Source organism: Hakea prostrata, chromosome 7 (genome assembly GCF_041222555.1).
Source record: "Hakea prostrata isolate BN-2017 chromosome 7, UWA_Hpros_2, whole genome shotgun sequence".
In the NCBI taxonomy this organism is placed as follows: domain Eukaryota; kingdom Viridiplantae; phylum Streptophyta; class Magnoliopsida; order Proteales; family Proteaceae; genus Hakea; species Hakea prostrata.
The window spans coordinates 68,252,379-68,275,450 of NC_142606.1; the positions used below are offsets into that span (position 1 = coordinate 68,252,379).

The window sequence follows — 23,072 nt, forward strand, 5'->3', positions numbered from 1 at the left end:
TCTCTCTCTCTCTCTCTCTCTCTCTCTCTCTCTCTCTCTCTCTCTCCTTTCCATGTGAAAGGGCACTTCTACCCTTTCTTTTGAAGAGAGCGACAGACATGAGAGTACTACTACAATAAGGAAAGGTTTGGGCCATGCCTTAACCCTTAAGGCCCAACTGTGAGTTGTTCCAGGCTCTCACTAGTACAGTGGGTAGCTTCCTCCTTAGTCCTTACCCTTCCTACTAGAGTGACTAAGTGGTTTGAATAGTTAGTTACAGAGATAGATTCCCCTGTTTAGAACCCAAAAAATCAATAAAAATAATAACAAAAACAAAAATACAGGGATAGGTTTCCAGGATTCCAGTGTGAAGGGAACCGAGAGGGAAACTACAAACCAAAGAAGCTCTTAACTTATCTGAACTGACATTTGCCTTGAGCCATCAAGTTTAGAGGATTAACCAGCGGCTCTTTGTTACTCCATGCAAGTCCCCTTGGTTTTCACCCCAAAAAAAAAAACAAAAATCCCCTTGGTTTGCTGCCAAATAATCTTGCCAAGCTACAGCCAAGGACAATTCTTTTGGGTAATCCTTCTGGAGATGTCGTGGTTATGAGAAAGCAAATTTACAATACAAACAGAGAATGAAACTTTCATGGCTCCAAATGGTGCTCCAAAATTATTGTTAACCAGATCTGATAACCCTATTATAATCTGCGATGGAAACTTTGAGAACAAAAACGTCAATGCGGGGTTGGTAGAATGGTAAAATCCATACTTCTCAGTGGAGATGTCATGGGTTCGACCCTTGTGGACGACAAGCATCCCCTTGAGGATGTAATCAAGGTGCACGCAAGCTGGCCTGGATGAACCTCAGAAACCACAAAAAAAAAAAAAAAAAAAAAAAACTTTGAGAACAACTTGGTAGATTAGGTTCCCCCCCCCCCCCCACCCAAACCCCAACTTCAAGGCGTGCACCACAGACACAAAGCAAGGGGATTTTCCAAGGGCTGTAAGCTACAAAATCATTAGGAACCATACCCTTAGATATATATGTACATATGAACAGTTTGCCAAATCTTGGACACATCTGGGTTCTCTGTAAGCCATGTTTCTTGAGCTAACAGAGATGAGCAAAAGCAAAACAGTGTTGGTGGGTTTGGATGCTTCCTGTTTCCGTTGTAATTTCTTCTTTGCTTTCATTGAAAGGGGAAAAATGACAGTAGTACCCTTCAATTACATTTGAAAATTTTAAGCTAATGACGAGAGGCATAATAACATGCTACTCTCATAATTGGAGGAAATCACAGTAATGATCTAGCTCTAGCTCTAGCTCTAGCTCTCTTTGGGGGAGTGACTGGAGTCCTGACTCCACAGATCTGTTTCTCTGCTCGTGATGCCATTATACAATTAATTACAAGCCAACCTTGGTCATGAGCCTGTTGTCCTTCGATCTTTTTAGATTTCTGTAAAGCTGCTCAAATTGTAAGCTTCAAAGCAAGAGCATAAAATGAATCGTAGTGCATCTCCCCCACGGCCATGCCCCAGGTCTGAAATACCCATAGAACCTAAGCATGCAGAAGTCGTTAATTTGAGAGGTAGTAGAAACGATAATTGGACATGTGATCCCAAAAAAGAGTATAAGGAGGAGATGATAGAAAAGTTGAGAACAGAAGCAACAATAAAAATAACAAGGGCTCAATCTTAGGAAGTAAACACGTATCAGAGAATCCAGGATTAAATAAAACATTTGATACACTATCTGATGCAACAGGATAGGTACTCAAGTATCAAATTGAAGAATCCCGTATTTTGTTCATTCGATCCCATGCACTTCTGTTTTATTCACAAAAAATATTTCATGCACTTCCATAGATTGCATAAGTGGAAGAATAAGATAGATTTTATATTAACATGTGAATGTTATCTGTTTACTAAGGTTAGTCAATACCACTTACCGGTTCTTGTTTTGGGCACATTTTTTATCCTAACTCAGCTAAAGTCCGCCCTCTCTCCTGTATTTTGGATGATCCTCGACTATTTCAGAACATGCAGGAACCACACAAGGTTTCCCCTCTATTTCTCTCTTTACTTTCTCTCTCCTCTTCTCTGTCTCTCGTTTTCTCCTACTCTTCTTTTTCTTCTCTCTTTCCCTCTCCTCTTTTATCTTCTCTCTCCTCTCTACATTCTCCTCCTTAAATTCTTTTATGTTCTCTCTCCTTAAATTCTTCTCTGTTCTCTCACCTCCTTAAATTCTATTCTGTTCTCTCACCTCTCTTCTCTCTCCTCCAATCCTCCTTAAATCTTCTCTGTTCTCTCACCTCTCTTCTCTTTCTCTTCTCTCTCTGTTTTCTCTGTATTATCTCTCCTCTTTTCTTTCTCTTTCCACGCAAAAAAACCATCCTCGTCTTATTCTCTCTTATTTATCTTTTAACACCTCAGTTGCTTTTCTTAATTCCTAATGTGGAGGGAGAGAGGGAAGGTGCCACCTCCTCCTCTCTCTTAAGTGTCATCACTCTATGATAAGCATGCATTTACCATTATTTATTTGATTTAATTCCCCATACTTATTTAATTAAAGAGAGCTAATTGAGTATTTTTGTGTATTTTTCAGGAATAAGAAGATTTTGGATATTAGAGATAATATGGAGTAAAGTTGACAAATATATTAGATATTGGTGGATTTTAAATCATGGCATTCAATCTTGCTGCTCAAGAAATCATGAAAAGTGAGATCTTAGCCAAATTGGAAATAGGTGGAGGTCTAAGGAACAAAATTGGTAATAAATCTGAAAATCGGGTAAACAGACCTACCTTCAGTATTTTGGGCATGTCTCTCTCGTATGAGCTTGGATTTCGATGATTCAAGATGCTATGGAACGATATTGAAAATATCTACAACTTTCCAGCTTTGAGTTTTTCCAAATTCCGAAAGAATAAAGGTCGAATCTACGGGTAAAGAGAAGGGATTCATTGAAACTTTCCAGCTTTGAGTTTTTCCAAATTCCGAAAGAATAAAGGTCGAATCTACGGGTAAAGAGAAGGGATTCATTGTGTGCTGGAGACACAAAAGAGAAGCCAACCACAGAAAAGAGGACGGCGAATGCGGCTCTCATCTCTCTCATTGCTGAAGAAGAAGACCACACCTCTCTCTCTCTCTCCCTATGTTTCATCTTTATTTTTCTTATGAACTTTGTAATAATGAGTAGCTAATTCCTTTGCTTTGGAATGTAAATGAACCATGCTTATTTCATTAAGTTGATTGTTCTATATCTTCTAGTTGATTGTGTTTGAGTTTGGCCAAAGATGTTCTATAACTCAGCGAACTAAGCGTGCCAAGCTTCCACGAAGGACGATAGTCTTGCAAAGATAGGGCATATCTAGGAAGACCATCCCTAATTTACTTTGAAGTGTAGAGTTATATCAGTTAGGGAAAAGCATTGGGGATTCGAAATCCCAAAGATCTTCACATATTCACAGTTAACGTTTTACATTAGTTAATAGATTTAGTTTAAATTTAGTTTTTTTAAATTCAATCTTAGTAACTTAGCCTTTTAGTTCCCCATAGTTCGACCCCGTACTTTCTGCTTGCTAGATTAGTATAGGATTTTATTTTTGATTGGTTAGCGACACGATCACTCTAATACAAAGTTTTATAATATAAAATCATATTATTTATTATAATAGATATACATATATAATTAATGGACCTACTTTATGGGCTTGTAGGCCCATTCTGATTCTAACACAGGGCCCACTCAGGGATGCAAATATTAATACCTCCGGGTTCATAAAATTGCGCTGATTTTTTTCTTGGCCTCAGTTCAGTATTTCTTCGCCATATAAGACACCTATGAACAAAAATGTGTATCGACCAGGTTATGGATCAGGGGAACATTACTAATACAAAATTAAAATAATATTATAATGAGATGCAGGGCATCACAACTTAGCCATCCCATTTAGGTTTATTAAAATCTTCCCTTCCAAGGTTTGATAATTACTTTTTGCTGATTCACAAAACAGAAAGGATTTTGGGTTAACCCTAATTCTAGGGAAACAATCACAAAACCCTAACCCTAGAATTGTGGTTATATCAAAGAGTCTTGGTCTAGTTAGGAGTCCAAATCAGAGAAGGATTCCTTAGTTGCATCTAGTATGTTAGTAGAATGCTGGAGCTACTTTATTATTTAATTTGAGTCATTGTTTGTCAAGTTATTGAAGAGTCCAAATTAGGTTGGTTCTCCTAAGTAGGAAGGGAGTCCCCCAGTTACAGTCTACTTCCTACAAGGATTCTATATCTACTTTATTTTTCAATTTGGATCATATTATAGTAAGTTTGCGCCCTTAGTCAAAGATAGGAGTCCTAGTTTAACTTGTTTTCTAACCCCCCCCCCCCCTTTTTCCCCTATCCTGCAGCAGGTCCCTACCCCTTCCCTCAGCCCTAGTCCTTAACCCCCTCCCTTCCCCAGTCCTAGGTTATCATTCCCAGTCCCTTCCTTTCCTTTTTCTCCTTCTTCTTCCTTCTAGCTTTTAGCAGCATAGGAAGGCGAGGAAACCTAAATTACAGAATTTTACCTAACCCTACAACCTCTAGATTCCCCTAATCCCTTAAACAATAACCATCCCTTTAAGGAATTAGACTCCCCTCTGCCTACCCTACCTTTGATTCCCCAATTCCCCCTTTCCCCAAAACCCTAGTACAACTTAATCATCATCTTCTTCATTGGAAACCCTAAAATTTCAAATTCTTAATTCTCTTCAACCAATCATACAAGCCCTAAGCCCTTTTAGGATCATCTTCTCTCCACCTAGCGCTCGACCCTAACACTAACCCTAGTTCAACCCCAGGAACCCCAGAATTTAAGAAACCCTAATTTTCCAAACCCTAGAATTGGAATTCAATTCTGAATTAAAAATAACAGCAATGGATTAAGACTTGGATTTCATAACCCTAGCCAAACCTAACCCTACCCCATTCCCAAACCTAGAACCCCCCCTATCCAGCCCAATTCCATCAACTGTAGGGTATTACAACCCTAGGTCACTGCTGAATCACTTGAAAAGGATCCTGAGGATGAAACTAGACCTAGGGGTTTGCACCAATCAATTAAACCCTAGATTCCTGGTTCACATCATCTGGTTCCCTTTTTATAGCTGCTCATGTGATCCCTTGCTTCTCCTTTTATTTTTACGAGTATACACCTGCAATACTAGAGGCCTATCAACACTTCCTCTCCCAACAATTTCAACTGTCCTCAAGGTGGAAATCTGGAAAGTGGTATGCACCTTGGCTTAACTCCTTTATCTTCTACCCCACTGTCTGTTAGCCTGTTGGAGTCGTTCTCACATGTTGACCTTGGTTTTGTTGGTAGCTAAAGCCCCCTATACAATCCGAGAAAAATTGATTGGGTCCTTGTTTTTTCTTGCTGGTTCACTCTGTTCCCTCATTCTTATGTCTCTAAACTTGCTTCGTCTGGGTCTGATCATAACCTGTTGCTTTCCAAGTTGATCCCTCTTGTCGCTCTTACCGAAAATTATTTCATTTTCAGGATGCCTGAACTTATCACCCAGCTTTTCCTTCCTTCTTATTTAGTCCGTTGGATTCATCCCCCGTTTGCTATCTACTAATATATCCTCTTATCTCTTCTATCCTCCACAAGTGGAATCAGAAAGTTATTGGTTTGATTGATTCCAATAAAGATTCTGTTGTAAGGCATAGCAGTGGTTATTTTATTACTGAGAGTAGAATTGCCTTGTTAGGATATTTTATCATTCTCATGGTAACAATCCCACATGGGGGAGATCTGTTCCTATTTTATTAAGTTCTAATGTAAGTAAAGGACCTGCTGGGTCAGTTAGACACAAGTCAAGATTTTCTCAAATTCTACAACATGGTATTAGAGCCACCTCAAATCTGAGAACCCTAACAGATACACCACCACCACCTTCTCTCTCTTCCTCTTTCTCATCACTAACCATCGCCGGCCAGTTCTCAAACCTGCAATAGCCCTTGGAGGTACCCAAGCACCTGGCTGTCACTAGCCCTCAAAAACACCGCCAGACCCAGAGACTCTTCCCAGGAGCATCACTCACTAATAGTGATCCTCTTAGGGGTTTCACACCACACATCTAGCCCCGAAAACCCTAATAATAGCTGTAGGAGCATCCCTTCACCCTGCGACACTCCTAGGGTCATTGATCCTTGCTACTGCCACCTGGGTCCCCCAGCGATTGGCTCTAGGCCTCTTACATCCCTCTTGCGAGAGCTTCTAGGGCCATTGCCCCTTTGTCCCTAATGTTCTAAAAAAAAAAAAATTCCCTAATAATCCCTTTTATGCCTTCTTCTTGGTGGTGAGCACTTTTCTCTTGCCAATGGATCCTATTTTTTCCTATTTAATTTTTTTAGACCAATTTTTTCCCATGCGATGGCCGATTCAATTACCTCCGCCTCTTCTAGAACATCTGGTATGGAGGAGACTCCTGTTTCTTCTGTTTCTCGGGATTGTAATTTCTCTCCCTTTCAGATGACCACTATTAAACTTAATGGGACAAATTATCTTCACTGGTCTCGATCTATTTCTTTTGCGTTTGGTGCTTGTGGTCTTATTAACCATCTTAACAGGACTTCTGTTAAGCTTTCTTCTCTTGGTATGGTGCAAGACAAGCGGGATACTGATGAGTGTTTGGTTATGGGATTTCTTCTCAATTCCATTGAACCAAGTATTGCAAAAAGTTATCTTCTTCTTCCTAAGGCTACTACAATCTAGAAAGTTGCCAATGAGACTTATTCAAAGGTTGGAACCGATGCACAGTGCTTTGAGATTCGAAGAAAAGTCATCAATTTCAACAAAAGAGCTCACCCTATCTCAATGTTACAATACTCTTCGAGGTTACTATCAGACCCTTTACTTCTACAGGCGCTTTACTCCATCTTGTGCTACTGATGTTGCTGCTTATCAAAAGTGGGAGAACAAGCTTCGAGTGTATGATTTTTTGTGGTCTCAACATTGAGTTTGATTATATCAGTACTCAAATTCTTTCACCAGATCCTTTTTCCATCTCTGAAGCAAGCTTATGCAATGGTTGACACTGACGATAATCGCAAGACAACAACGGTGCATGCTTAGACATCTGATAGATCTGTTTTGGTGGTTGGTACAGGTAATAATAAGACTAATACAAGTGATTCTTGCACACCAATTAAATGTGAATATTGTGATAGAGAGTGGCATACCAAGGAAAAGTGTTGGAAGTTGCATGGTCGTCCAACAAATTCTTGTGGAGGAGGAAGGAATACCAACTGGGGAGGAAACCAAGTATTCGCCCATTAAGCTAACTCTGACACCCAAAGTACTCTAGACCTCTCTACTCTGAAAATCTCTAGCATCTTCGCCTGTTGATGACCAAGCTTGATGTGTCCTCTTTTGCACCAACTCCCAGTGCAACTGTAACTTTTGTCATAGTTCTCCCTTCAAATACACAATCTACTATAGGTATCTTCAATTGCCACAGAGTCAATTTGACTTATCCCTCTGAATAATTGACTCTGGGGCAACCGACCATATGAATGGTTCTTCATCTTTGTTTTATATTAAATTTTTTTATTCCCTTGACTTAGGTTGTTCGAACTGCTGATAGGTCTCTTTCTCCTATCTTTGAAAAGGGATATATTATCTAATATCTTCCCTTACTTTATCTTTTGTTTTGAATGTTCCTAAATTTTCTGCTAATCTTTTGTGCACTAATCATGGAAAAAAATTCGACCGATATGCTCGATATTTCGACCGATATGCTCGATATTTCGACCGAAATGTCTGCAAAAAATGAAATCAAAACGAAATGCATGTACAGGTACAAGAAATGTAATATATCGTTTCGTATCAGTCAATACGAGTCGAAATTTCGGCCCAATACATATCAGGCCGAAATGTTACTTACGCAGGTTATAAAATACCCAAAATCGAGTCATTTTTTACCTACCGACGCTATTTCGACATTTCGAGCGATATCGCCCTTTGCATTTCGACCTCTTTTTTAAATTTTTTGTGATTTCTCTTGCTTTCATCCCCTTTTACACCTAATTTCTACAACTCCATTTCCTTCAAACACTTGATTTGCTCTTCCATTTGTGCATTTTCTCAAATCTTGCAAGGTGAGTAACCAACTTCCTCATTTTTTATTTTTGTTTCATTTGTGCCTTAAATCATGTTAGATTGTTTCCAAATTTATGTATGTTTACTTTAGAGTGTTGATCTATGAATTTGTAGTGTCAAAATTATTTTTTGATTCCTCCTACTATTTTTTAAATTTTCTGTTATTAAAAATTATTTACTAAATTATGTATATTGCTAAAAATGTATATGTATAGTACATTTAAGCTTCAAATGAATGTATGTGAGAGTTGAGACACCATATTGCTGTGATGGTGTTGAATTAATTTTTTTTTCTGCTAATTATGTAATTTTACTGTATTTAATATATATTTAAATAATTAAAATTTTTAATATTAAAAAAACTAATTAATTTCAATTTTAAATTTAAAAATTAATACAACTACTTTCTATAATAAGCTAAACAAATACTCAATAGTCACATTCATCCAAAAAGAAAAAGCATTAAAGAATCATAATTATGAAAAATTATTCAAAAAAAGAACACAAACATAAGTTCATCTCATCAAACCATGGTTATCAAAGCATCTGCCTAGGCATTTACTAATTCATTGATTCTTGATGTTGAGCATGGCTTATGCTTCACATTTTTTTGCCGACGGACACGGGGGTCCCACTCTAGGTTCTATGTCACTTTGGGCCTTGGAGTTCCTTTGCAGATTGGGCGTCAATTAAGCGGTTCAAAACAAAGCGGTTGAAAAACCGCTTTGCTGCCTAGGCGGACGCTTTGACAACCATGCTTTAGGCATCTTACTAGGAAGACTCACTAAATGGGTTAAGGGATTTCTTGAGAGAGTGCAAAATTGCAGTTGGTCTTCACAGCTAAAGAAGCATTTTGGTTTCAAAATCTTATCAGTCTTTAATTAGAGATGGAGATTGCAATACATGTTTCTACCACGCAGCTGCCAAGTTTAGATCCAACCAGAACTTTCTGGGGTTTCTTGTTCACACAACCTGGGAATCATATTTCAAGGGCTAGGGAAATTGCTTTTTCCTCCTCAGCTTTTTATAAGCAAAATTTCCAAACTTCTAACAATTTGGATTTTTTTATTGGTTGCTTATTTGAGCCTTGTTCTTCTTCTGACTTGGTGTCCTTGACCATCACCTCTTCTTAGCTAAGGTTAAGAAGGTTGTGTTTTCCTTGGTGCTTTTAAGGTCTTGGCTAAGATGGTTTTCAAGCTTTTATTTTATTTTTTCCAAAAAAATTTTGGGAGATGGTTTCTATTGATGTACGTTTGATGGCTTCCAATATTTTCAACAATGCAGTTTTGCCTCTTGGTATTAATAACTGGGTAACGTTTTAGTCCCTAAAGTTGCAGGGGGCTTCAATTGTGTCTCAATTCTGGCCCATCAGTTTATGTCATGTTTCTTACAGGACTGTTGCCAAGTTTTTGTCCAACAGTTTGCATCCTTTGTTAGCTTCCTTTATTTCCCCTCCGCAAGGTGCTTTTCTTCCTAGTCGACACATTGGTGATAATATTTTTATTGCTCATGAGATTTTTCATTTCCAGGAGCAAAAAGAAGGAGAAATTGGGGTATGTTATTATTGAACTTGATAATTCTAAAGCCTACAACCGGGCTGAGTGGGGAATGCCCTAGGGTTTATTTTCTGTTATTGGATTGGGAAAACATTGGCTAAAGTTTATTTCTACTCTTATTTCTTCCTTCTCTTTCTCCTTAGAAGTTGAGGGCTCTGCTTTTGATTTCTTTTTTTTTTCCTCAGAGAGGTTACAGCAAGGTTTTCCCCATAGCTGTACCAGTTTCTTTGTGTTATGCAGGTCTTGTCTCAAGCGCTCACTGCTCATAGAGAGTTGAACTCTTTTAAAGGGATCCATGTGGCCCAGCAAGGTCCTGAGATCACTCCCTCATCTTTTGCCGATGCATCTTTCATTTTTTTGTTGTGTTAAGGAACAGGACCTTCTAACTATCAATTCTGCACTTTATCTTTTCTCGGACCTCTCAGGACAGCAAATAATCTTTGAGAAAGGAAAGCTTTTTCTTAGCACAAATCTGGGTTCTATTGATCGAAAGAAGCTGCCTAGTATTATAGATATTTCTGACTTAAAACATCTTTAATAGGTAATTGGGTACTTCATTATTTCCAACCCATTCAAACTGTGAGGATTTACAATTGATTGTTGACAGAGGGTCTTCTCATTTTTCTTCTTAGAAAGCTTATTGTTTATCATTTGCAGGGAGATGGATGCTAATTCAATCTGTTCTTGTTCTAGTACTTTTTTTCATATGGCTTTTTTTGCTTTCGTTATTTCATTGATCTACTGTTATATTTCCTTCATTCAGGTTGTTGTTGCATCACCATTATCCTGGTTAATCCAAGTACCTGAACCTAATTCTATAGGCATCTGAAAATCCATCAGGTATTTAGTGTAAAGGAACATGGGTGGTGGAACTGAAAGAATATTAATAAATTCATTATATCAATTGTATATCAATAACAGAATTTGAATGTTTTTGCAAAGTATCCAAAAATGGATGAGTATGGAAACAAAAAGCAAATTTTTCATAGAAACTGGCATCACCTGATTTAGATTACCAAGAGCTCACAAGTATAAAAAGAACAGTCAGGTTAGAACAAAACCGTAGCAGCTATAGAGAACTGCATAGAAAGACTTTCCTAATAGCATCACTCACGGTAAGGATTTTAAAATACGGGGTGCAAGACATAAACAGAAAATTTGGTTCTGAAATCAAACCATTCAAGAACTGTTTGTCTGTGGAGACAGGAATACAAGATGCATTCAGTTTAAGAAACCCACTGCCAATAATAATAATAGATTAGTCAGATCGAGGAATTACCTGTAAACACTATAGCAGTAAATTGATTTTTTCAGACAACTTAAAGATATCAGAGTAAACTTGATCACCTCCCAAGTCTTCTCCAGTAGCCCCTGCAGCTACTCTCATAATATCTTCAATTAATGCAAAATTTCCCATTATATCAACATGAGCACCACTCTGGGTGCCCCTGCCTTCCAGAAGGTTAGCTGGAGGAGCATGATTATATTCCCTGATGTAAGTTTTGATTCCTGATGGATTGAAACGGGTTTTACCACGCCAACCTTTTGCACTCATGTAGCCAGCACTAAGGACAGGCACGGTTTCATCCCCATCCGCTGAAAAAACCCCACCTTTGAGACAGCTACCCTCATTGTCACCATCAGCTGACGTATCAATCTGAAATGGAATGTAGCATTCAGCAGCAGGAGTTGACTTGTAAACATATGCTCTTTCAGTGGGTATGCCAACTCCATACATAGAATATACCTCCATTTCAGGAGCATTTGGTAATCTGCAAAAATCATTCAAGAAGATGAAGTGGCACTAGTTTACTCCCTAATGGATATTAGCTAACATTTGAGAAAGTAACATCTGCAGTTATAACAGCATAGACATGTATTGAACTGATAACACAATCTGCAAGAAACATGTCTCCCAAATGTACACGACATGACACCATAATTTGTCTCCTAAATCGCCAATATTTTCCTCAATTCTGTGCTATCAAAAATTCTACTTGTGATTAGAAAGTTTCCAAATCTGCATTAAGAAAAACATTAACCTTATCCAGAGTTTAACGAGTAAAGAGGCATATATGTGAATGTAACAAAGCTAAGCATCAAGACCACCTGGCATGTGCAGTGGCTTCAAGTTCTACAGTTAGCCTTCAGGCCCCTCAAGTTTTTAACTTAAAAACAAGACAAAGGAGAAAAATTAAGAAGTCCATAAGTGTGATAGTAGAACATGATATACCAACAAGTATAAGCAAAACCAAAAGCATTCCTCTCCAGTCAAATAAGAAAAACATAATATTTTGAAGACTCAGAGCAGTGTATATGCAGAAAAGTGTTATCAACATGCATGACGTGCAAAACCTAATGTACAGCATGTCTCTTATGACACCAACATGAACTGAGCCACTGTAAACAGTCTTTCATACAAGAGCAAGAACTATTCCCAGTCAAATAAGGAACTCAATTAACAATATAAAGCTTAAATATAGATGCTCACTTTGTTTCCAAGGGGTTTGACCAATATTTGTAGTGATTATATTTAGGGTCATCCAAATCCTCAGCAATTCCGTATGAAAAATGAGCACCACCCCGCTTCATCATCTTTGGTGCAACAAAATGAAACAGATCCAAAATTGATCCAGCTGTGTACACTTTGTAGTCCACCACAGCTTTGACACCTTCAAGGCCCATTTCATGATACTCCGTCCATACATCCTGACAACTCATATTTGCGTAACCCTTAACAGCACCCTAGACATTAAAAAACAGCTCAGCATGCAAATGCAGAAATTGCAAAGATATTGTTTCAGTGAACAACAATTTGTCGATCAAATATTATGGAACAGAAGCTAGGGCACATTAGAATACAACATCACAAATGCAAATTCAATTTGTAACAACCAAGATGCCTTTGAGGTTAGATGAGACCTATGATGGTTTTCACAACAGAATGCACAAAACAGAAAAAGGAAGGCAGAGCAAGAGAGCAATTGTCTATTCCTGCATGGCTAGTCATAATGCAGGCTAACATTTAACCAGAAAATCCAGCAAGAAACTAGGATTTAATATGAGCACAAAATAAAGTAGAAACTAAATGTATAAGGAGAAAGAGCATATTTAAAAACTAAGAACAATATTCGGCATAGTCTATCTAGACACCTGGTTGAATGGACTAATCTGGGCGAGGAATAGTCCTGCACAGTTTGGTGGAACCTTCAATTTTGATTCTGTTTCCTAAAGAGTTCTTGTCAACTTTCCATTCTGATTCCTTTCTTTTTTCTCAGAAGTAATAGGTTTTCTGAGAAAAAAGAAAGGAATCAGAATGGAAAGTTGACAAGAACTCTTTAGGAAACAGAATCAAAATTTCTGAAGGAGTTTCAGCAGATCCACAAAAAATCCGTTGCATGGTTGAGTGGCCACTTCCGAGGAATGTCCGAACACTTGGAGGATTCCTTGGCCTCACGGGGTACTATCGGCGATTCGTTCGGGATTATGGGAAGATAGCCACACCTCTCACAAAGCTGCTTAAGAAAGATGCTTTCCAATGGGATGATTCAGCTACTACAGCTTTTGGAGCATTGAAGGAGGCGATGACATCCGTACCTGTACTTGCTATGCCTGACTTCTCGAAAGAGTTTGTGGTAGAAACAGACGCATTGGGAGTAGGGTTAGGGGCTGTCCTCATGCAAGAAGGGCATCCCATAGCCTATTGGAGTAAAGCCTTATCTCCACGAGCCTGAGCCAAATCAGTCTATGAGAAGGAGTTAATGGCAATGGTGTTAGCAATTCAAAAATGGCGCCATTACCTCTTGGGAAGACACTTCAAGGTTCACACAGACCAAAGGAGCTTAAGGTATTTAGTGGACCAAAGGTTAGTGGCCGAAGATCAGCAAAAATGGATTATGAAGTTGTTGGGGTTTAACTTCAAAATCCTTTACAAACCGGGATGTGAAAACAAGGCCGCAGATGCATTATCCCGACAAATGGAGGGCCCAATCCAACTTTCTAGTTTCTCAACAGCAATATGGGAAGGTGGAGAGGAATTAGAAGCTGAACTTCAAACATCTGAACGCTATAGAAAGGTAACGCAATCACTACTTAGTGGTTCTACTAAATTTTCAGATTACAAGTTGAAGAATGGGACTCTTTTCTTTAAAGGGCAATTGGTCATTCCCGAAAGTTCCAAGTTAGTTCCTAAATTGCTAGCTGAATTTCACTCCACTCCATTTGGGGGCCACTCGGGATATTTTCGCACCTACAAAAGACTCTCAGCAATTGTATATTGGGTGGGTATGAAGAGGGCTGTAAAGAACTTTGTGGCGAGTTGTGACACATGTCAACGGAGCAAACATCAAGCCATGAAGCCAGCAGGGCTGCTACAGCCTCTGCCCATACCGGACCAAGTATGGGAGGATATCAGTTTAGATTTCATCGGTGGATTGCCTAAAAGTCGCAGGGGAGACACCATATTGGTGGTGGTGGACAGACTTTCAAAATACAGACACTTCATTGCACTCACACACCCGTATTCAGCAAGAGATGTGGCTGTAACCTTCAGCAGGGAGATAATACGACTCCATGGATTTCCAAGGTCGATTGTGTCGGATCGGGACAGGTTATTCATGAGTAATTTCTGGAAAGAGTTGTTCAAATTAGCTGGAACCAATCTGAAGTTCAGTAGTGCTTATCATCCCCAAACAGATGGCCAGACGGAAGTGGTGAATCGAGGCCTTGAGATATACCTCCGCTGTTTTTGTGCGAGACAACCAAAAAATTGGACCACTTGGCTCTCTTGGGCTGAATATTGGTACAATACTACTTACCATTCGTCCACAAAGATGACACCGTTCCAAACGGTCTATGGCCGTAAGCCCCCACCCTTGCTCAAGTGGGAAGGGAATTACTCTAAGGTGGCTGAAGTTGATATCTACTTACAGGAACAGTATCAAATCCTAGATGAGCTGAAGAACAATCTAAGGGTGGCTCAAGACCGTATGTGATCTTCTTCAAATCAACACCGAAGAGAGGTTACTTACCAAGTAGGGGAGGAAGTTTTTCTCAAACTCCAACCATACCGATTTAAGAAGTTAGCCAAACGTCCCAATGAGAAGCTCAGCTACCAGTACTACGGTCCATATCCTATTGAAGCATAAATTGGTCCGGTTGCCTACAAGCTTACTCTCCCACCTGACTCCAAGGTACACCCGGTCTTTCATGTGTCACAATCAAAGAAGGTAGTGGGTCTCAACATCACAACTCAGCCCCTGCCATCATGTTTAGCCGAAGATGGGGAACTCCAACTTATTCCAACTCGGGGTTCACTGGAGGTGCTGATTCAATGGCAGCAGCTGCCAAGCTGTGAGAATTCCTGGGAAGATTTTCGTGAGCTACACAGTCAATTTCCTGAATTTCACCTTGAGGACAAGGTGAAACTGAAGGGAGGGAGTGTTGATACGCCCCTGATTACTCAGGTGTACAAACGTAGAAAGAAGCAGGGGAAGACAGCAGCAGCAGCAGCTGATACAGGGGAGAATATAGCAACACCAGCAGAGGCAGTAACAGCAACTGATACAGGGGAGAAGATAGCAACACCAGCAGCTGGTGTAGGGAGAGGACAAGTGGCAATCCCTTAGTGGAAGCCTCCACCATTCTGTTATGAGCAGAGGGACAGAAATGACAGTTTAGGTGGCAGAAGGACATTGGATAAGCATAAGAGTTGTTAGAGTTTGTTACGTAGGCTGGAGGGGGGATACATCCGGGATGAGAGAGAGATTGAAAGAGGGGAAGGAAAGGAACAGCAAGCTGAGCTTGCGGGGAGAGGGAGCCTCTCAGGTAAAGGGAATGGTCTTGTGTGGAGATTATTTGCAGCTTAGTTTCGTTTATTTTATTATTCCAAGAACTGGTTATCAGATGTAGAGAATCTGGGTTGTATCAATCCTTTGAATGAATGTCATAATGATGCTAATGGAATGACAGTCAATTCTCTAATATGTTAATGTTCTTCATTTGTGAATCTGGGTAATTACTGCTTTATTTACTGATTTGAGGGAAAGGCAAGTTCAGTTCTCAGAGGGTCCTACCAGGGACTCTACCTAAAATTCTATCAAAGGATAAAAAAGAAAGAAACTACAAAACTAAATAAAACAAATCCCTAGTCCTAGTGCGGCAGTGCCCTATGTTTACTGCATCAATATGAGCTTTATCAATCATCATATTATACTTCACAACATGATTACTTATATCAGTTAAATAATCAACCACTGACAAAATACAGGTCAAAAAGAAAGAAAAAAGTTTGCAAGTTTGCATCAACACGAACAGAACTCCAGTGGTAGAGACAATAAACCAATAAATAATTTTATACTATTGTTTCTAATCAAATGGAAAAGTAGATTGCAAACTAGGAACATTACCCTAAAATCTGTCCTCTCAATCTTGGATGATCTCATTTGTGCCACATCTTTCCCGAATGATATTATTTTTCCATAATTTCCACTTTTCGTTTGAGAGAGGACACTATCTGTTATACCGTTGGCAGCACTTGTTGTGTCATTGTTTCGTTGCTTTTTTGAATTGCATACATAATCTTCTTCAGGTGACCAATCAAGACCGCCCCAAATGGTATCTCCACCCCTTGGTACCATTGACATTGTTGAATCCCAAGAGCGGACCATCTTCATTACATGTTTCAAAGTTTTCAGACCAAAAACATCCTTATCCAAAACAGCAGGGGCAATTGTCCTGCATTAGGGAGATAGGGAAGAAATCAAAACAATATACCAAAATCAGATCCCTGTGATAGAGAAAGGCAATAGCATGGATGTTGGAGCTGTTAATGCTAACATGGACAAAAGAAGAAGCCACTTATAGTAGTTCAAATCTTAATATGTTTATTAAGTTCCAGTTGTTAAGAAATATAGGACCTATGATTCTCAGTCCTAGTATTTCAGTAGGCATGTTATAGCCAAAATAGTGACCGGTAAGTTGGTTCTTGGTAGTAATAGGCAATTTAATCTTTTTTACTTTGAGTTTTCAACTTGTGAAAAGATAAATATAAGTAGTTGAGCACTTGAGCTAAGAAGAGCTGTGCATGACTCTATGGTCCGACGGTAGCCAAGCTCTAGAAGTGTACTTCAATGTAGCCAAGTAATGGATAGTGAATACCTTTTTGCTACATGAATCAGATGAGTTCTAGATCTTAATTACAAATTCAGATTTTACAGTAAATATTGAAAGGAGGCTATACATTGAAGAAAGTAGGGTTCCCCTATATTTCAGATATTTAAACCTACATATTTGTATGGCCACACAATAAAATACCTAACAATGCAGAGTAGTTAAATAGAGCAAACCTGAAAACAGCAATATCCTTGGCTTCAGAAGAGAAGAGTCCCGAGACTGCTTTTGGAACACCTAAAAATGGCCCACCAATGTTCATCACTGCCTTTATATGCTTAGCGCACCAATCTGACCCACCACCACCCCCCATTGGAGCAGGTGACTCAACCCACTTCATGAAATGCAAAAAGTACAGGACTCCCATTGAATGTGGAACAACAACCACCTTTTTCCCACCATTTGTACTTACCATGAGTTCTATATTGCTTTTTATCCTGCTCAGGGTTTGGTCCCGTACCTATTCAGTCAATTTGATGGACTTATAAGCAGATAGAATAGATATTCATCAACTAAAACAAGAGGAAAAGCTTATTCAAATAAAAATTCAGAAAAAGAACTGTCAAAGTGAAGAAGAAAAAAAAGTACTTCAGTGTTCTGGAATGCAAGTCTCCAATCATATGCAGCCATGTACATAGTTTTCTCCTCATAACCAAGCCGAGCCAAATTGGCAATCAGAACTGCCCACACAAAATAGCCTGCTGCAAAGTAATCTGCTGCAACAAGTCCAGTGACGGGCCTAACTCTTATACCAGCAGGATCCAATCCAGTTTCATTATCCAATGACATATGCTCTAGCCAACATAAAGGTCTACATAACACCAAACAGAAGTCCAAAAAAATAATCTGAGTTGTCAATTTCACATTTGTACCATAAAGAGTAAAATGCAGAATGATGAAGTAAACATGATTCATCATGAATATGATCGCTTTTAGGACTAAAACCATTCACTCTGTGATATGAACAAGGCTCACCCCTGGCCAAAACCTTGTTGTGGGCCCCAAGGCCAATTTTAATTTCAGAATTTTAGTTTTAATTTTTAGAGTCCAGTCATGTTTTGACGTCTAAGTTTGAGTTGGTAGTTGAATTCTTGAGTCTTAATTTCTTTTAAGTAGGACTCTTACAAATGGTTTAGGTCTTTTATTTCAAGAAGAGTTCCTTTAATTTATGTGGTTGATATTTAGTTGAAAAGGGCATGCTTAGTTATGAAAGAAACCCTAGTTAAGTTGGTTTCTAAGCCCTGGGTTGAGTCCAAATAGAGTGATGGAAACCTGATTTTAGGATTAGGGTTCCTAGGTTGATTTCCTTAAAATTAGGGGTTTGCCAAGAATCTTCAAACAACCAAGTCTAAAATATTACGGGATGTAAATGGGTTACTAGGAAAGTTGTGGAACGCTCTTAGAAGTGATATGGGATGTTCTGATTTAGATGGAAATTGGAGAGAAGGATAAGTAAACAAAATTGGGATCCTATGGGTTGGTAGAGAAAAGTTAGGGTTTTAACAAAATCTAATTGGGGCAGGATGGGAAAAGATCAGGATTTTGCAAAACCTAAATTGAAATGAAGAACTTGAGGAATGGGTAGGGAATAATAGAATGGGAATGGAAAAGGTAGGGAAGGCCTGCGGTTAGGAAAGAAAATGGGTAGGCGTCTTGCGACGTTCTTTGTTTGTTTCTTTTTTTCTTTTCCTTTCTTTCTTTCGTCTTGCTTCTTTTCTTCCTTTCTTCTTTTATTTTCTCTTATTTCTGTTTCAGTCTTTTTCATTTTCTTTCCTTTTTTTCCTGCCCTGTCACTATTGCCACAAGAACCAGAAAATAAAAACAGAAAGGGGAGGTTGGGGGGTTATTTCAAAAAAAGAAAAGGGAAAGGAGGTTGGTTTCACAAGAGGTAGGGGTTCTAGGATTTGTGCAAGCATGGGGAAGGGTTTCTTGGTGTTTCTTGGTCTGAAACAGCAAGTAATAGGAGCCGCAGGGTATACGGAGAAAAGAAGAAACAAGAGAGAATAGGGCTGGGGTCGGGGACGTGTTCAACTTACTTGTTTGCAGAATCTAGAGAGATTGGTTGCTGGAATCGCAGGACAGAACTTGGCTGAAAATAAGAGAGCTTGAAACTACAAGGTCCCCCCTCAACAGGAGCCCACCACACTTCTTGGCTGCAATTCTTTAATAAGTTTATTAATCCAGACTTAAAGATTACAATGAAAAGATCAGGCTACTTTTAGGTTATAGCCTACATTAAAAGATTTGAGATCTACTTGGGAATCCTTTATAACTTAGGATCCTTACATTTAATCTCAGCCACACAATCAAAATACTTTAACTTAAACTAAACAACTAATAGAATCTTAGGTGAAGACAGATCACCCCACCACTTCCCAAGTAATTCCCTCCCATAAATTCTTTGAAGATCCACAAATATCCCAATCGTTCCCTTTCCCATCCAAGACCCAATTGCAAGCTACCCAATAACCCTTAAGTTTACCCATAGATATTTGGATACCTGAATTACACCCATTGAAGCCTTCGATTACAGTAACATTTATCATTAATCAATCTCAAGAACCCTCCCTAAATCCCCCTTCTTTCCCATTAATAGTATTATTTGCTGGTTCATAAAAGACTATCCTTGGCAAAACCTAAATTTTTAGGGAATTCATCAAAGAAACCCTAACCCTAAAATCGAGTTCATATCACACTGACCTGTTGGAAAGGCTTTATCTCAATGGTCCATTACCTGAGCTATGTGGCATGATGGTGTGGCAACTCTAACAATTTGGATACACAGGTTTATGTTTGGGTTAGGCAACCTAATACACTAAAACACCTTTTGAGTATCTGAAGCATTTTAGGGAAGACATCCAAAGTTTGGGTTTGTACCAACTATGACCTAGGATAGACCCTTTGGAGGGCAAGGATCCAGAGAGCAGAGTTCAAACCCCATTTAGCTGAGGTTCTACAGAGTCCAGACTTGCTAGGCAATGCCTCTTTACTCTTACATCCATTTGTCAATGTCCACTTGATTTCTCACCTAATTTGTCCATCAACTCTTTCATTTAGATCTCAGTTTCCTCTACTTTGTTTTGTTTGGATCTGTGTAACCGATACCATTAAGTTGGGGTAAGGCTGAGCTTATGCTGTTTTCGTTGTTGTGTACTGATAACTCTGCCATTACTTCAAATATTCTATCATTGTTGGACCACAATACAACAACAACAATAAGCCTAGTTCCAACTAAATGGGGTCGACTTTCTAATACCACCCCATTCACTCTCAAAGAATCATCATGTGGTTGTCATGCCATAATTCTCCCAGTACAGCTACCATTGAAATGCCACAACTCTTTACTGGAATTGAGAATTTCACCATATATCCTTTCCAAGCTAAGATTGTGAAGTCCAAGATACAGAAAGATGATAAACCACTCTACTCTTGTGTTCCTGACCTAAAAATAGCACCAATTTCTAGATTTTGTTTATCCAAGGAGATGCGATTTCCACTTCAGAATGCCCAACAAAATAAGCTATATAATGAACTGAAACAGTAGAAAACTGTGAACTCAAAATCTATAGAAATTCATTGTCGAGAAGTCAACAATATCAAAATTCTAATTCGCTTTCCGTATCCCAGTAGTAAAGCGTCGAAATGCATTTAAACAACTCTCAAATAGACAGCATTCAACTAACAGAAGAATATATACCTTTTATAGATATCTCCAAAAGCACCGCCCCAAAGCCGCTTTCTGAACAGTCCATCCGTACATTGGTGCCCCTCCCAAAGCTCGAGTCCGCCAGTGACAATTCCCGGAATAAACACCACTGGGTGCTTCGCTACCAAGCCTTCTTTCAGCAGTTTTACACCAGGTGGATCAGGCAATGGCCCTCCTGAAATCGCCTCTGTCACGTACTGATTGAAGGAAGCCGGTGTAGCATTGTAAAGAAACAGTAAAAACCACCAAATCGAGCAGATACAACCAATGAACCAACAACAGCTATCAACACAAGAACACCTCTTCCTGACATTCACCTTCTTCTTCGTCACCTTACTACTCTCTTTCTCCTTTTTCTCCTCATCATCTTCATCTTTCCTCTCAGCATCTAAATTCGAGGCGGCTTTCTCATTTTCAGAAGGTTTCCTCCGCCTTAACATCGACATATTCTTCCTCCACTAAACTTTTAAAATCGAAAAAGCTGAAAACCTTTAATGCTACGTTAGTTCCCGCATTAACAATTACTTAATTAGTAGCATCTGATCCACTGAACTGCATTTGTAAAGGAATCGTCGTGTCGACTGGTTCTTGAATCTTCTCAAGAACACAAAAAGGGAAATTTCTATAAAAAGAATAAAAAACATAAATTTTTTCCACTTCTTGGTTCTCGGAAAACCTAGAAGCCGGTGTGACGTATCACGCAACAGCTTCGTATATGACGTTGGAGCCATGAGCTGATCAACAACAGCTTTAGCTATTTTAAAGGCTTTTTAACTTTTTTCTGTATGATCACGAGGCTAATTAGTCTTAACTGTCAGAGATGAACGTCCTTGATGCGAATCCAACGGTGTATTCATCAAGGACTCTGCGTGCTTGTCGTTGCTTCCGTAGGCAATCGGAACCGTTTACCTTTCTCCCCCATGCCTCGTAACGTTGAGAAGGACATTTTAACTTTTATATTTCCTTTTAGTTGAAGAATATCTTGACTCATATGCCAATCCAGTTGGATCATTCATTTCATTTTCATCAGTCACATTCAAACTTCAAATTAAATTAAAATATTAAAAAATGTTCATTTACACTTTGAATTTTGGTCATTGTCATTTATAGTAAAAAAAAAAAAACTAATTGCTTCTGTCTCCTTATACTATAGAAAAAATTAATTTAATGACAAATTATCGTTTCTATGACCAATTCGCCCTTATTCAAAAAAATTGAGACTTTGCATTTGCCTCCCTCCCCTATACGCTATAGAAAAAGTCAATTTAAAGACAAATTATCATTTTTATGATCAATTTGTCTTCCCTTTTTTTAATTTAAATTTTTTACATACACACCCCCACCACCTGCCATGAAATTCATGATCACCCTTTTAGTCCAAAAATTGTAGAAAAGTCTTAGAATTCAAATAAATTTTAAAATATCACCAAAATACCCTTATATGTTAAAATGACTCAATTAACCCTTAAATTAAACCATATTTACAAAGACTAACATTAAATGGAGATGGATGTTTGCTCCCTAGTTGAGTTGAGCAGATATGAAATGAAGAAGATGGGTGAAGGGGGAATCTCTTCATCCATCTTGGCCAATATTTTACTTTACAAATAGGGTTAAGCTAATGGATACTTGAATTATTTTAACATATAAGGGTATTTTGGTCATATTTTAAAATGTATTTGAATTTGAAGACTTTTCTATAATTTTTTGACTAAAAGGGGAGTCACGAGTTTCATGGCAGGTGAGGGTGTGTATGTAAAAAAATTATTTAAAAAAAAAAAAAAAAAAAAAAAAGAATAAGGGCAATTGATCATAAAAGTGATCATTTGTCTTTAAATTGACTTTTTCTATAGTACAGAGGAGGCAGATGCAAAATCTCAATTTTTTTGGACTAAAAATGACATACACCAAACCTCAGGGGGGCCAAATGAAAATTATTCAAAAAATAATAAGGGTAAATTGGTCATAGAAACGATAATTTGTCCTTAAATTGACTTTTTCTATAGCATAGGGGAGGCAGATGCAAAGTCTCAATTTTTTTGGACAAAAAACTGACATAAACTAAACCTCAGGGACCCAAATGAAAAAAGAATGAGGGTAAATTGGTCATAGAAACGATAATTTGTCCTTAAATTGACTTTTCCTATAGCATAGGGGAGGCATATGTAAAGTCTCAATTTTTTTGGACTAAAAATGAGATAGATCAAACCTTAGGGGGTCCATATGAAAATTACCCTAAATTTTTTTTAATCTTTTAATGGACATGCATCGTTCGTTTAGAAGGAAATGGATTATCCATTTCTTACCTAATAAAATTCCTATCATTCTTTATTTTAGATGAAATCCGATAATTCAACTAAAGTTTCACCTTAACATCTTAATCAATTTGCAAATTTCAAACTTCTTTTTTTCTTTTAATTGCTTTATGGATTTTAACTTGATCATGGGACCTTTGTTGATTTTAAGATTTTCTATGTTGCTATCAATGTGATGTAGGGAATTTCCCCA

At 38.4% G+C, this 23,072-nt stretch overlaps 1 protein-coding gene across 3 annotated transcripts; it reads right to left on the reverse strand.

Annotated features, from left to right (window-relative positions):
- Positions 1-990: 990 nt before the first annotated feature.
- On the reverse strand, positions 991-21,285 carry LOC149011829 (phospholipid:diacylglycerol acyltransferase 1-like). Of its 3 annotated transcripts, none has more exons than XM_089161268.1 (7): positions 20,556-21,285; positions 17,447-17,669; positions 17,035-17,318; positions 16,096-16,423; positions 12,180-12,433; positions 10,968-11,460; positions 991-1,442 (listed from the first exon to the last, which is right to left on the reverse strand). In XM_089161268.1, the coding sequence occupies exons 1-6, from the start codon at positions 21,008-21,010 to the stop codon at positions 10,977-10,979; spliced, it is 2,028 nt and encodes a 675-aa protein (XP_089017394.1). In that variant the 5' UTR covers positions 21,011-21,285; the 3' UTR covers positions 991-1,442; positions 10,968-10,976. The 3 variants fall into 3 exon arrangements, with proteins under 3 accessions (XP_089017394.1, XP_089017392.1, XP_089017393.1); XM_089161266.1 differs by having other exon boundaries at positions 991-1,544; XM_089161267.1 differs by lacking the exon at positions 991-1,442 and having other exon boundaries at positions 10,052-11,460.
- Positions 21,286-23,072: the final 1,787 nt, after the last annotated feature.